This window comes from Castor canadensis, chromosome 12 (genome assembly GCF_047511655.1).
Source record: "Castor canadensis chromosome 12, mCasCan1.hap1v2, whole genome shotgun sequence".
In the NCBI taxonomy this organism is placed as follows: domain Eukaryota; kingdom Metazoa; phylum Chordata; class Mammalia; order Rodentia; family Castoridae; genus Castor; species Castor canadensis.
The window spans coordinates 66,896,467-66,910,751 of NC_133397.1; the positions used below are offsets into that span (position 1 = coordinate 66,896,467).

The 14,285-nt window shown below is 34.4% G+C and overlaps 1 protein-coding gene across 2 annotated transcripts in view; it reads right to left on the reverse strand.

Annotated features, from left to right (window-relative positions):
* Positions 1-1,768: 1,768 nt before the first annotated feature.
* Lrrtm4 (leucine rich repeat transmembrane neuronal 4) overlaps positions 1,769-14,285 on the reverse strand; it is an 818,312-nt gene continuing 805,795 nt past the window's right edge. Inside the window, exon 3 of one of the 2 annotated variants that reach the window (XM_074050075.1) lies at positions 1,769-3,605. In XM_074050075.1, the coding sequence (XP_073906176.1) occupies positions 3,384-3,605 (222 nt within the window). In that variant the 3' untranslated portion in view covers positions 1,769-3,383. The remainder of the gene's footprint in view (positions 3,606-14,285) is intronic. The other variant, XM_074050076.1, reaches the window with a different exon arrangement.

Below are 14,285 nucleotides of genomic sequence, written 5' to 3' on the forward strand. Positions count from 1 at the left end.
GGTAAAATCAACAGATTATGGCTATACTACCATAAGCAATCTTCATGTTCAACACAATTCCCAACAAAATACCAATAATATTTATTACAGAGATTGAAAAATGTACCCTAAAGTTCATTTGGAAACACAAGAGACCACTAATAGTCAAGGCAATACTCAGCAAAACAAGCAGTGCTGGAGGTATCACAATATCTGACCTTGTACTATATTACAAAGCCATAGCAATAAAAACAACATGATACTGGAACAAAAACAGATATGAAGACCAGTGGAACAGAATCGAGGACCCGGATATAAATCCACACAGCTATGCCCACCTTATTTTGTCAAAGGTGCCAAAAACATATGATGGAAAATAGACAGCCTCTTCAACAAATGTTGCTGGGAAAAGTGGTTATCTTTCTGCAGAAAACTGAAACTTGATCCATGTCTATCACCCTGTACTAATATCAACTCAATGGATCAAGGACCTTAATATCAGACCCAAAACTCTGAAGTTAGTACAGAAAAGAGCAGGGAATACTCTGGAAGCAATAGGTATAGGCAAGGACTTCCTCAATAGAACCCCAGCAGCCCAGCAACTAAGAGAAAGGATGGACAAATGGGACTACATGAAATTAAAAAGCTTCTGCACAGCAAAAGAAATGGTTTCTAAACCGAAGAGTCCATCCACAGAGTGGGAGAAAATATTTGCTAGCTATACATCAGAAAAAGGACTGATAACTAGAATATACAGGGAGCTCAAAAAACTAAACTCCCCCAATATCATGAACCAATAAAGAAGTGGGCAACTGAACTAAACAACTTTCTCAAAAGAAGAAATCCAAACGGCCAAAAAACACATGAAAAAATGCTCACCATCTCTGGTCATAAAGGAAATGCAAATCAAAATCACACTAAGATTCCACCTCACCCCTGTTAGAATAGCTATCATCAAAAACACCACCACCAACAAATGTTAGTGAGGATGTGGGGAAAAAGGAACCCTCATACATGGCTGGTGGAAATGCAAGCTAGTACAACCACTTTGGAAAATAATATGGAGGCTTCTTAAAAAACTAAACATAGATCTGCCACATGATCCAGCAATCCCATTCCTAAGAATGCAACTCATGTGACTCCATAGGCACCTGCACACCATGTTTATTGCAGCACTATTCACAATAGCCAAGTTATGGAAGCAGCTAAAATTCCTCACCACTAATGAATGGATTAAGAAAATGTGATATTTATACACAATGGAATTTTACTCAGCCATGAAGAGAATGAAATCTTGTCATTTACAAATAAATAGATGGAACTGGAGAACTCATGTTTAGCAAAGTTATCCAGGCTCAGAAGGCCAAAGATTGTATGTTCTCCCTCATAAGCAGACTTTAGACCTAAAACAAATGCAGTAATATTATTGGACATGGGCCACATGCTAAGGGGAGAACACATACAAGAGAAATAGGGAAATGTAGGAAACCCAAAACTTGAAAGTGTTTGATGTACCCATTGTAGAGGAGCTAGTATAGTAATCTTAAACTTACAGTGGTCACTATGGGAAGGTGACTGGTTAGTAGTGAAGAGGTCTGGAAATGGAAGTAATTCTGGGAATCTCTCTGTATAGCTATCCTTATCTCAAACTACCAAAATGCTATGTCTTTCTTATTGCTTATTTCTTCTCTTCACCAAAATTGGAGAAGCTGGCAGAACAGGTTCTTCCTGGAAGCAAGTGGGTGGAGGGTAGAGGGAGGGGGCAGGGGGCAGGGGGGAGCGATGGCCCAAACAGCGTATGCACAAATGAATAAATGAAAAAAAAAAAAGAACATCAAGTAGTACTTGTTAGAATACACTAACACCCTTCAGAACGTAAGACTTGCTTTAATAAATGCTGGCATAATTTCCATAGTTTCATTTTACTTTTAAAATAAAACTAAACAAATCAGAACAGTGACTACATCAGGATTATGTCCAGAGTGAGTCAGAGTCTTGCTGAGACATAGCATCATAGCACTGAGGAAGTTAAGAGAAAAGAGCTCAGCTGTTATGTGCATCATGTCTGGTTAAAAAGAAAAATAATTAAGTGACCATTTTGCTACTTTCTTGCTAGTAATAAACTCCCAGGTAGATTTTTCTCTCCTATATGATCATGCAACCTCTGACCTGCCATGTCTAATGTTACTTTTGTCTAATGTTATATAATTTTTTACTAGAGGAAGTGAAACATGTTAGTGTACAAACCAAGTCTCATATTTCTTTTGTATACTTCTTAGGGCATCTCTACATAACCATGGAACACATTCAAGCATTTTATAGATACCAATTAATTCTTATTGATGCTTTGATATAGGCTAGAAACATTCCACAAATATAAATCACTCAACATTAAGTGGAGTGTGGTATAACAACCACAAAATAATATATTTATTTTCACCATTTTTCTTTTATTGATAAAAACTACACAAAAACTAATTGATAATTAATTTTAAAAGCAATGTTACACATAATTGTGTGTTGAGAAATTTGTCAGCTTTCAGTTTCATCCATTGACCTCATGACTGCTGTTGTCATAGGCCCTTAAATCCAGTGAGAATAATTGCAGTTCTTCTCAATCTCAGGCCCCATGTTTTCAGACTTCTTACAGTGAGGGCTGCCAGTGGGGAAGAATCCAAAAGTCGTGATATCATGTACATGTGTCTTGAAGGAATATTCCTAATTTAATTGAATTTTCATTCCAGTAGTTTTGTCAAACTTTGTGACCAACTTTATTTGAGGTTTGTGATAAAGCAAATTTTCAAATGGTACAACGTAAGTCATTAATGTCCTCTATTAGAATTGGAATGGAATCACTTAGCCAGGTAAACATTTACAGAAGTAAAACAAACCAAACAAGAATAAACAGCATTTTTAAAGGAAAAAAAAAATAAAATAAAAGCAATTGAAATCAAGTCTGTGAGTGTTACACACACTGAGCAAGGAAAACTTTTGTTTCCCCAGCTTCCCACCCTCCTCTATTCACTTCCCCCATGTGGTTTTCCAGCCCAGGGACCATGCAGTGTAGAAAAACCAAATATACAAATAAACCTATAGATAGCTAGGGTGAAATCTATTTTAATAAGAACTTGATACTCTGGACTATTTACATCCGGGAACATTTTGTTTGTTTGTTTGTTTTATACTTTAAAGCAAAGAAAGTTCAGTAGTTCTCCCGGGATTGCTTCAGATGCATCCACAAGCCTCACAAGCAGGTTTGGCTTTGCTTTTCTCTAATGCCATTGACGTTTTCACAAGAACCAGGAGCTGACTGGGATGCATGGTTTTGCACACCTTTCTCCTTGAAGATGGAAGCGCTCCCTCTGTGCTGGAGTTTCCCTTGTGAGGACTTTGCTTCAGTATTATTAGTTTGTTATTCTCTCCAGATAAATGGCCGGAGCTGCAGACCTGGCGATGGTGGCAATGAAGCTGTGGTCTCGTCCGAGCTCTAGGCCAGGGCTGTCATCCTGCTCTGGGGACACTGTCTCATAGCCCTTGTTGACATGGAGTGGCTGATGAGCCTGACAGTACCCTATCACCGGCTGGTCGTAGCTGTAGTAGGGCAAGGGCTTCACGTGATGTGGCATCTGGAGATGAGAAACAGAAGGATTGGTTGGTTGATTATAAAAATGCTTTAGAAAGATAAGACAGGGTTGGTGGATGGCTCAAGTGGTAAGAGCATCTGTCTAGTAAACATGAAGCCCTGAGTTCAAACCCCAGTTCTGCCAAAAAAAATTTAAAAAAAGAAAACAGAGGAAAAAAAAGTTAAGACAACACTTCATCAGGTTATATTTTTTTCTCTATGATGTTTCAAGTCATCAACTATTGATTCAACTACTAATAAATACTAATTTAACAAAATAATAATTACAATTTAATTCAATTTTTTATTCAGAGCAATTTATATATACTTGTATATAAAATCATACAAAAAATTTCAGTGCTGTATCATCTATGGTGGTAGCCATTGACACATCTCCATAACAGAAGGTTAGAAACCATCCATGGGTAGTTTTAAAACATATTAGGTACATCTATATATTTGAAGGCAGACAGTATGAAGCTAGGGAGGATGCATTGCAGTATGGCAATGTATATTAAGTGGAAAAAAATTAAGGTGCAAAAAATGTGTAGTATGATCCAAAGTACAAACTTACATGTACATGTTTTACTTGTATATTGTACTTTGTAATATGTTACACTTTTTACTTTTTATTTGTACTTTCCCTTTTATACAAGTTAAAATTTATTTTGGTGCATATTTTTTAATTTGAAATTTTAAAACAGTAGCAAAGATTATTTGCAATAATACATCATTTATAAATACTAGAATAATGGAAGAAGGCACATCTTCATGCTCATAATATGCAAAGTTATTCATTTTTATGCTAAAAAGCTAAATTTGTGTCTACTTTTAGTGTAATAAACCTGAATGACCAGAAATTTGATGATAGAAAAAGCTGAAAATATTAGTCACAATAATTTTGATTTTCTCCTCAGCTTACAAATTTCTAATAAAGATAAATGTATCCCATAGTGGGGAAAAAAACGATGATTGCTTAATTCTTTATCCCTGTGTAATCATTTGTTATGACCTGCTAGATACAAGCTGATACTGTTGACTAACAAGCTACTAACAAGAAAATAAAACCCAAATGCTTCACTGCCTTGTGGAGTTAGAAGTTGCAGCAGTTTCTAAACCATTATCTTTCAGCTTCAACTCCACTTTTATTGTTGCTTTTATTATCATGGAGCTGAATCTTTGTAAACCTCATTACTGTTCTACTGAGGAGATGGTAAGGATTTTGAGGAGGGAGAAGGAATTTCTGCCATTGTGGGCTTCCACTCTGTTCTTCTTTCTGCAGTTACTCCAATAGTGTTCATTTTATCTCCATCAATTCATTTCTGTAACAGCTGGTGATGCCCTTTGTAGTCTTAAAATATAAACACTACATAGAACATTTGGTCTCATCATCCCTCCCAGCACCAGACAACAACCCTAGCAACATAGAAATCTGAGTTTCATCTCCATAAACCCTTCCCTCCACATTTTTAAGCTTTAGTGATTGCAATATTGTCTCTTTATTTCTTCAGCCCTACAAGTAGAAGTGTAACAAAGTTTTGAATCTTGTGATACTATGGCACTACCTTAGCTTTCACATTAATTAATACCTGTAGTTCACAGGTTTTTGTTTTTTGAGGTAGGTTCTCTTTATGTAGCTCAAGCTGGCCTCAAACTCAAGATTCTCCTGCCTCATCTTCCCAAGTGCTGTGGTTACAGCAAGTATCACCATCTCAAGCTAGTTAACAATGCTTTATAAAACTTGTTACAACTAATATATTGTCTGTCTTATAAGTGGATTATGTCTGACTTCTTTCTATAGTTTAAACTGCAGAAATGAAATTATTTTAGTTTATAATTTGGTATAGAAATTGATCTTAAGTTTTATGACTTAACTATTCTGTCAGAAGTTAACTTGTCTTTAAATCTAACCTTATGTATTTTCTTCTTGCTCCATAAGCCCCTCAAATTCTCTTTAAACTAGCTCTAGTGTTTTCTTACTGGAATTCTCATTAATGTGATGAATATAATTCTGACACAGATTTATTATTTGCATGACAATTATGTTTTTAACACTTCAGTCTATTAAAAGTCACCTCCTCACAGTTTTAAGGCTCAAGATTAAAATAATGTTTTCTATAAAAATCACAACTCATAGGTAGGTTATGAAATTAATTTAGTGAGCTAGGATAATCATTTAAAAATTAGATTAGCTAGAATAGAAGAGTATCAGAGTATACAGTAAAGGTAATAAAAATTCATAAGATTTTTGTTTTGAATCTAATGGGTGTCAGTTTGCGTACTGGTTGCATTGTGAATATTTTTTACTGAATCACTGTAAAAGATATTTTTGAAGAATATTTATCAGATTACAGTTTATTTTAAATAATTGACAATAGCTTGAATGAATTTCCTTCCTACTTTTAACTTCCCTTCTTAACTCATATAATTCAGTTTCATATATATTTCTTGATTTTTTTTTTGTGATGAGGCACAATGATTTTTATGGAAGGCAAAACCTGTTCTAAGCAAATATTTTAAGAAATAGCAATGAATTAGTAATAATAATAGAATTTCTCATCAAACAAGTTATTCACATATCAGCAATATGATACATACAAGTGTATTCTGGAAAAGGAGATTTGGGAAAATTACATACTAGGTGATAGTAGCTATTGACTTCCTGACAGATTAATAACTGTAAGGCAAAATGGCTTAATTACTAGACAATAAATATAAAATTATCTCTAATCTACCTCACTCCAACCTATAGTTTTATTGTTATTATTATTATTTCTTCTTCATTTACACCTTTATTAACCAGCACAAGATCAAGACATGAAAAGCAAGGTCTATTTTGGGAAATCTCATAGGAGTTTTGAAGTGTGTCAGATAGGTAGAGATATGTGTGATTGGTGTTATGGTTCACTATAATTCTGACAAAGCAGAAAAGTGGAAACTGGAGCTTTGTTCTGGCATCTTGGCAGGGAGAAATATTTTGTCAATGATCTAACTAAGAGTAACATACTCCATCCTTTCTTTTATTTGCTCTTAGGTAGAGGAGCATAACTTGAAGAAAAAAACAAAAAAAATCATCAAATTATTTCCATATTACAGAAATGTTCACTGTATATAGAACATTTGTTCCATACTTTCATTTAAGTGAAAGATTCATTTTTCTAATTAACCAATTACTAAAATACATTAAAACCAACATTAAGTATTAAACATAGGTTGTGCTTCATTCGAGTCTTTTACTTTTCTTTTTTGTGGCACTGAAGTTTAAAATCAGGTCCTTGTCTTGTTAGGAAATGCTCTACAACTTGAGCCATGCCTCCATTTGCTTATGCTTTTAGTTATCTTTCATTTGGGTCTTGTCTTTATGGACCAGCCTGGACTGTGTTCTTTCTATTCACAGCTGGGATGACAGGCTTACTTCACACACCCAGCTTTTACTGGTTAAGATGGAGTCTTGTAAACTTTTTGTATGGACTGCCTCAAGCCACAGATGTTCTGATCTCCACTTCCTGAGTAGCTAGGATTACAGATATGACCTACTGTGTCCAGTGTCTGTCAGTGTTTTATAGCACTGTGAAGGACCTTCCTCAAGTCATTTCAATGAGCAGGTACTTGAATACAAAAACATGTGTGAATGAGAGGAAGTCAGAGTTTTACAGACCTCGCTGTACAAATCAGGTTAATCTAAAGATGAAAACCAGTGGCTCTTATGTCAATATAATTGAATTTTCAATGTTTGCATAAAAACTTTATATTTAACCTATAATAAGGGAACAATTGCATAGCTAAGAAATTATGATATTTGTCTTCAAATTAAGTTCACTCAAATGTCAAGGGAACTGTATTGACCACAGAGGTATAGGTTTATGTGTTATATCATTTCTGAATTCAGAAAATTTGTTTTCTATTACAGTTAGATTTTTCTATTTTTTTTTTTTACTGGCAGAAACAATGGTTCATACCATTTTCCCTTTTGTATTCCAGACAAGTTCATAACCTCTTACAGGATAGCAACCATTATAAAGTTTCCCCTACAAAACTAACCAATGGTAAATTTTCAAAAGCCAAATGAATTGGCAAGCTTTGAAAGGATAGCCGCAATGTTTGCTCATTTATTCTTCAAGTGTATTCTGTAGGGCACTATGTAATCAACTGAATTGTGGTTTCTGAGCAGCTAAGAGACTGAGGTCTGGTACTTTATAGTAATAATGTACAGTACATTAACCACCTGGGTCCCTGTGTGTATCATTGTTTCCTTTCCAGTAGTCAAAACAAAGTATCCTTAAGTTCTCCTTAATGTAGTTTTGGTATTTTTGTAAATGTGTTCTCAGAGCTTTTCCAAAAGGTCCCAGTATTCTATCCGTCCTCTGTTGGGCTCTATTCTGCAGCTCAGTGGAACAGCATTATTTAAAGATGTTCTCATTAGCATGCTTGACTACACACTGAATGCATTGGAAGCTATGCTTTATTTACAGACAATGGGGATGGAACATAAAATAAAGTAATCATTTGGGAGAATATATATATATATATATATATATTTAAATTTCTACAGAGGTATTTTTTGAAAATATTTTATTCATGTATTCACATGTGCATACATTGTTTGGGTCATTTCTTCCCCCTTCTCCCCACCTCCTTCTCCCTCCCCCACTCCCCTCGCTTCCAGGCAGAACCTGTTCTGCCCTTTTCTCCAATTTTGTTGAAGAAAAGACATAAGCAATAATAAGAAAGACAAAGCTTTTTTGCTAGTTGAGAAAAGGATAGCTATACAGAGAGATTCCTAGCATTGCTTCCATGCACAAGTGTGTTACAACCCAAATTGATTCATCTCTACCTGACCTTTTCACTAGTTCCTGATCCCCTTCCCATACTGACCTCTGTCGCTTTAAGGTTTCTGTATTAACTTCTCTGCAGGGGGGACATTAAACACTTTCATGTTTTCAATTTCCTACAGACTCCCATTCCTCCTGTATGTGCACTCCCCTTAGTTTGTGACCCAAGTCCAACAACATTTTTTAACTAAATTGAGGTAGGACACAGAAGGGAGGTATCATTTCTATAATTTTAAGTCACTTTATCCTCTTCAGTACCATGTGAATCCTCTGAAAATGAGGTAAAAGAGGCATCTCATTTATATCTATAAATTTCAGATAAACCCTGAAAGTCCTCCCTGATTCTTAAGAAAGAAGAAATATACTAAAAGGATGTGTTCCTATTCTCTTACTTAACAGTAATAGCATCTTTCCTGGAAGTGTGCCTTGTTTTCTGTCTTGTTTTGTTTTGTTTTTGTTGCTGTTTTGTCTCTCTGCTGACTTTCTAAGATGCACAGGCATGAGGGCTCATAAAATGGTTCATTAACCAAGACTTTCAGTCGTACTTTGTGCACTCAGAAGCTTAAAACCTTAACATATGTTTTGATTTTCCACAAACCTCTTTTAACCTTTTCCCAGAATATGCTTTTATTCCAACACATTGGAGGGCATTAAAAAAATGACACATTCCTCTTAATTATAGGGTCTCATAGTTTTAATAATTCAAAGTCAAGGATAGGAAATATTTTTAAATCCTAGGAAGGAAGGGTGATATTATAGAGGAATATGCAAAGTTTTGAAATCTACAAACTGACTTAGATCCCATAATTTTATATCCATAGTAATTGTATTAAAATGAGAAATGAATGTTTCTGTATAGTAAATGTGAGAGCAATGTAAAATGAAGTCTTGATATATTTCATCAAAGACTTTTGAAGTTCAGTTTTGTTATGAGCATGAAATTCCAGTATCATTTCCATCTTTTCTCAAAGGTATTAGCATTTGTTGTAAGTAGTTTAAGTGTCTGATCATTCTTAAATTACCATGACTATCATTAGTCTTATTTATTAACTTTTCATGAACATTGTTCACATTTCAGTATGAGTTCTTTCAATTGGAGTCATAAAGAGTTGATTTTCAATTTCCTAAATGACATTTGGTCTCTAATTTCCAGAATTAAAGGATACTGTCTGTCTATTCAGATCATTTAAAAAGTACCATCATATAAATCCAGATGAAGAATTCAATACAGTTGAAATGCTTAATGAAGATGAATACTTGGCTTATTGGAAGTGAAATTGATTTAAAAATGAAGAGCAATTGCTAAATGAATATATTATTTAAGGTTTATTTCACTCACTTTCTCTGATAAGAATGAACAGAGTATAAGTACATGTAAACAAGTTTAAGTAGTAGATATTTTTTTCAAGAATTTTGATTAAAGTTGATGGAACCTCAATTATTTTGTTTAAGTTAGTTGGATAAAAGAGAAACTGAATTGGCTCATATAATACAATAAGAGATTTAACAGCTAATCTGAAGGATGAATAAAGGCACCACTGTGTCTCAAGACAACTGAAACCAGGAACACAGATGTCGCCAGAGCTCTCTCAATCAACATGCCTGGTCATCTCAGCATGTGGTGCCCGTATCCTGACCACCAAACAACTTTTTTCAGCAGACTGAACCTGGGACGTCACAACTCCCAAGTTTTACATATTCCATCCAAGTTAAATGGTGAATCCAAACTAGTTTTACAGTCTACATTGTTTAATAGCATTCTACAATGAAATGTTTGCAATTTATTAAATGCAGGTTTATTTCTTAGTTAGAAAACATTAGCATTCTAATTAAAATGTAAAATTTTCAAAGTAGCATGCATGGTATTATGTATAAAATATACTTAGAAATTATTTTATGATGCTATTTAAAAAATATCTTGCACTCACAAGTTAGTAGCTGTTCTTCTGTATCAAGATGGAAATTGGAGCCTTTACCTTTGATTATTAAGTCTTCAATGTACCATTGAATTAAATAAGGATTATTTACTTAAAGGGTGTTTAAGTTTTGAACATCACCCAATCAAAGCTTCAAGAAATCTCTGCAGGATAGATTAAAGAGGAGAATGGATTAAAGGAAAGAAAATTACTATCATATAATTCATTGAAATTGTCAGAAAATATGGTGTGGACTGGAGAAAGATCCTTTGCTGAAATATGAATCCCTTACCCGTGTGGTATGGTGCAAACTAGAGAGGAAGAAGAAAGTTCTATGAGCAGGAGTAAAATAAGGGAGAGCATTGGAGCCACAGGAAGAGAAGGAACTTAAGTCTTACTTCCAGGATTCACGACATATAATTCTAAGGAAGGACAATGTCTGAACAGAATGGTAGCTTTTTATTTAAATAAGATACTGAGTTCTTTAAATAATTTCCCAAAATATGCTGTTTATTTGCCATCACCAATAGTTAGCCTTCTCTCCATCAATCCCACAATCAGCTGTTTAATTTATCAAATGAAATTTCTCTTTAAAAACAGGTCCATGCTTTGACATATTAATACTTGATGGCTTTCCTCCCTAAAAAGTAGTTACAATAGAAAAGAATTTCTAGAAATAAGAAAAATTCCAGAATTAAAATAATGATGAATTAAAGAAATTACAAAAAAATGGTAAGATTGATTAGGAATAAATGAAAATAGAAACCCTGTAAAATGCATTCTAATTGTCATCTAAAACATTGCTTGAATTCATAATAAGCATCAACTCATCTATTAAATGAACAAATAATAATTTTGTTCTTCCCCATTTACTTTTGTTAAATTATTCATTATGTTTATTGACATTTGTTTTAGAAAATCTTCAAAGGAAAACAAAGATAATGTTGAAATTGATAACTTTTGCTTCCATTTGTTCACAAGCTAAAATGTATAGACTAATGCTGGCATGCAGAAGACACAATTGTAATAACAAAAATGTTGGCTTTTTATTCAGATCATTTAAAACTTAAATTCTGACAAAAGTTGCTTTGTAGAATTTGTTTTTCTTATTCTGTTCTTATTCAAGGGTGGAAATGTGTGCTATTTGTGCACTCAAGGTATTCCAAATTTTAACTTTCAAGTCAGTCTTGGGATATCAGAACAGAACATCCACTTGCATCTTTATTGGTCTCCTACCAGGATGTGTTGTCTAGGAGGTGTCGAGAGAGTTGATTAAGTTAATGAATGAGGTACTAGCTGTTCTTTGAAGTTAGCTTTGACTCCACTAACTGGGAAGCTCATTACATTAGTAGCACTCTCAGCATTCAGTGAGGTTTTGGGCTAATGAGCTGGATTAATTCGCTGGTATTAATTTCTAAATGCTTTCCTTCTATAGCTCTGGCACCTGAATTAAAAAGAATAAGGTCTCCCAGAAAGTGTAATGCAACCAACCATCCTATCTAAGCATAAATTTGTCTCCAAAGAATTTAAATACAAAATAGAGATGATAGAATTTTGAAACCACGTGTTTTCCACTTCTATGGAAAAAATGTGGGTGTCTTGATAATATGCACTGGCATACAGAGGACAAGTTTTTTCCAAAAATAGAAGAATGTGATAATTATGTGGGACCAAATCCCTTCCTGAAAGACTAAAATCATATAGCTAATAAGCAGAAGCAACATCTATTAGCACATACAACAGATTCAATTTAAGATATTTTTGTTTCACTCTAGCAATTTGGAAAAGAAAATGAAAGCAGGCATAGCCACACCAGGGATGTGCAATCAACTTTAGAAACATTATTCATCTAAGTTTCTTTTCAGTTTCTCCAGTACATAGAGTAGCCTATTCTGGCTTTCATATGAGTTTGTTTGGTATTCTAGTTGGATTTATGTTATACAATATATAACATCTTAAATTTGTTTTATGCAAGAACATGCCTCTTGACTGACTAGAATTTGGATGCCTTTGGATGATATACTCACTTTAGGATTCACACAATGCATCTACTCTTCCAAATACAGTGAGTATTCAGTTAAATATTTGACAAATGTAAAATTGAAGTGATATTCTCATGTAAGGGATGTGATTGCATTCTTCCAAGCATGTGCTTTTATAAAACAATAGCATATCCCAGGTAGAACTTTAGAATCAACTAACAGAGAGAGAAGGAGGAAAACCCCAAGGCTTACACATACTTGATTGAATGAAATGACTACCCTGATTCTAACACAGGTTAAATGAAACTTCATGGGAGTCTGGCCAGTTCAAATGAGGAGAAACATTAAGATATATGTTTAATTATTAAAATAGAAGATGTTCATTTAGAAATGCATATGAAATTTTTATTCTGATTTCATATATTTTAGAGCAGCATATCAGAATGATACACAGTAATATTGGTTTCATACTTTATATGAAATGTGCAAAGGTCTAGGTTAATGCCTGGATCTCTGCCACAGAGTACATACTATTAAGATATAATTATATAAAAGTGAATTCACTTTCATATTTCATTTATGTATGTGTTCATTCATTCATTTACATGGAAAATATTTATCACAGGGGTCATCAAACTTTCTCAATAAAGATCCAGTAGTAATTTAGGCATACAACTCATACAGAGTATATTGTAATTACTGACCTTGCAACTATGATAGAACTCTGCTTTTATATTGTAAAAGTAGGTTTAGGCAAAATGCAAATGAATGAACATGTTTTATTTTCAATAAAATTTTATTTATGGACCCTAAACTTTTGATTTTCATCTAAGATTCATGTGTTACAATATTAATCTTCCTTTGAAGTTTTTATCAGCTATTAATAAAAAGTGAAAACATTTATCATATGGGGGCATTTTCTGTACCATCATGCTTTAGGTTATGCAAAGAATGAAGCAAGGATGATTTCCTTAAGCACTGACAGATTGAGATGAATCTGATTCCACTTCCCTGTGCATTATAATGCATAATCCACAGCAGTAAAGCCGTGAAAAAAACCTGGTGTTCCAGCCAGCGGGCATTGCTGATTTCCAAGTGAAGATCCATCTGGGTTTTCTCTAGCACAAAGCTTTCAGTGACTTCCAGAGAAAGAGTTGGATTCACACAACCTTGGTACTTGGAAGTCAGGTTTGAATCTCCAGGTGGGAGTGCTGAAGTCCCCATTCAGGTCATTTAGACCAAACATGCTCTCACAGGATAAAAGCACACTGACCTTTCAGTAAAGATCTTAAGGGACACTCTTAAGCCAGGGAAACTGGCCCTGAGCATGGCTTCTAACACAAGGCCTAAAGGAACTTAGCAAATTTTATAAAAGAGATTAGGTTCAAGGGTCATCTAATCATAAACTATTTTCTCATACCCTGCCCCCTGCTTTTTCTTGTGTAAAAGTTAGAAATATGCGTTTGATGTCCCCATTCCAGAGTAACTAATACAGAAACCTTAAAATGACAGGTTATCACTAGCAGGGGATCAGGAACCAATGTAAAGATCAGTTAGAGTTGAATCAACATGGGTCGTAACACATGGGTACATGACAGCAATAGTAGGAATCTTTCTGTATAGCTATCCTTGACTCAACTAGCAAAAACACTTTGTTTTTCTAATTACGCTTATATCTTTTCTTCAACAAAATCAGTCACAAGGGCAGAACAGGACCGGCCTGAAACTGAGGAGGGGAGGGGGTAAGGGTGGGGTAAGCGGGTAGAGTGAAGAAATGACTCAAACAATGTATGCACATGTGAATAAATGAACAACAACAACAAAAAAGAAATAAGCCTTCTTTCTATTTGTCAATCACACGCAGCCTCTTTCAATACCAGGGTTGCCCTTGTATTCATTGTTGTCTTTGCCTGGGAAATTTCTTTTCTCTTTTTCTTTCTTTCTTTCTTCCTTT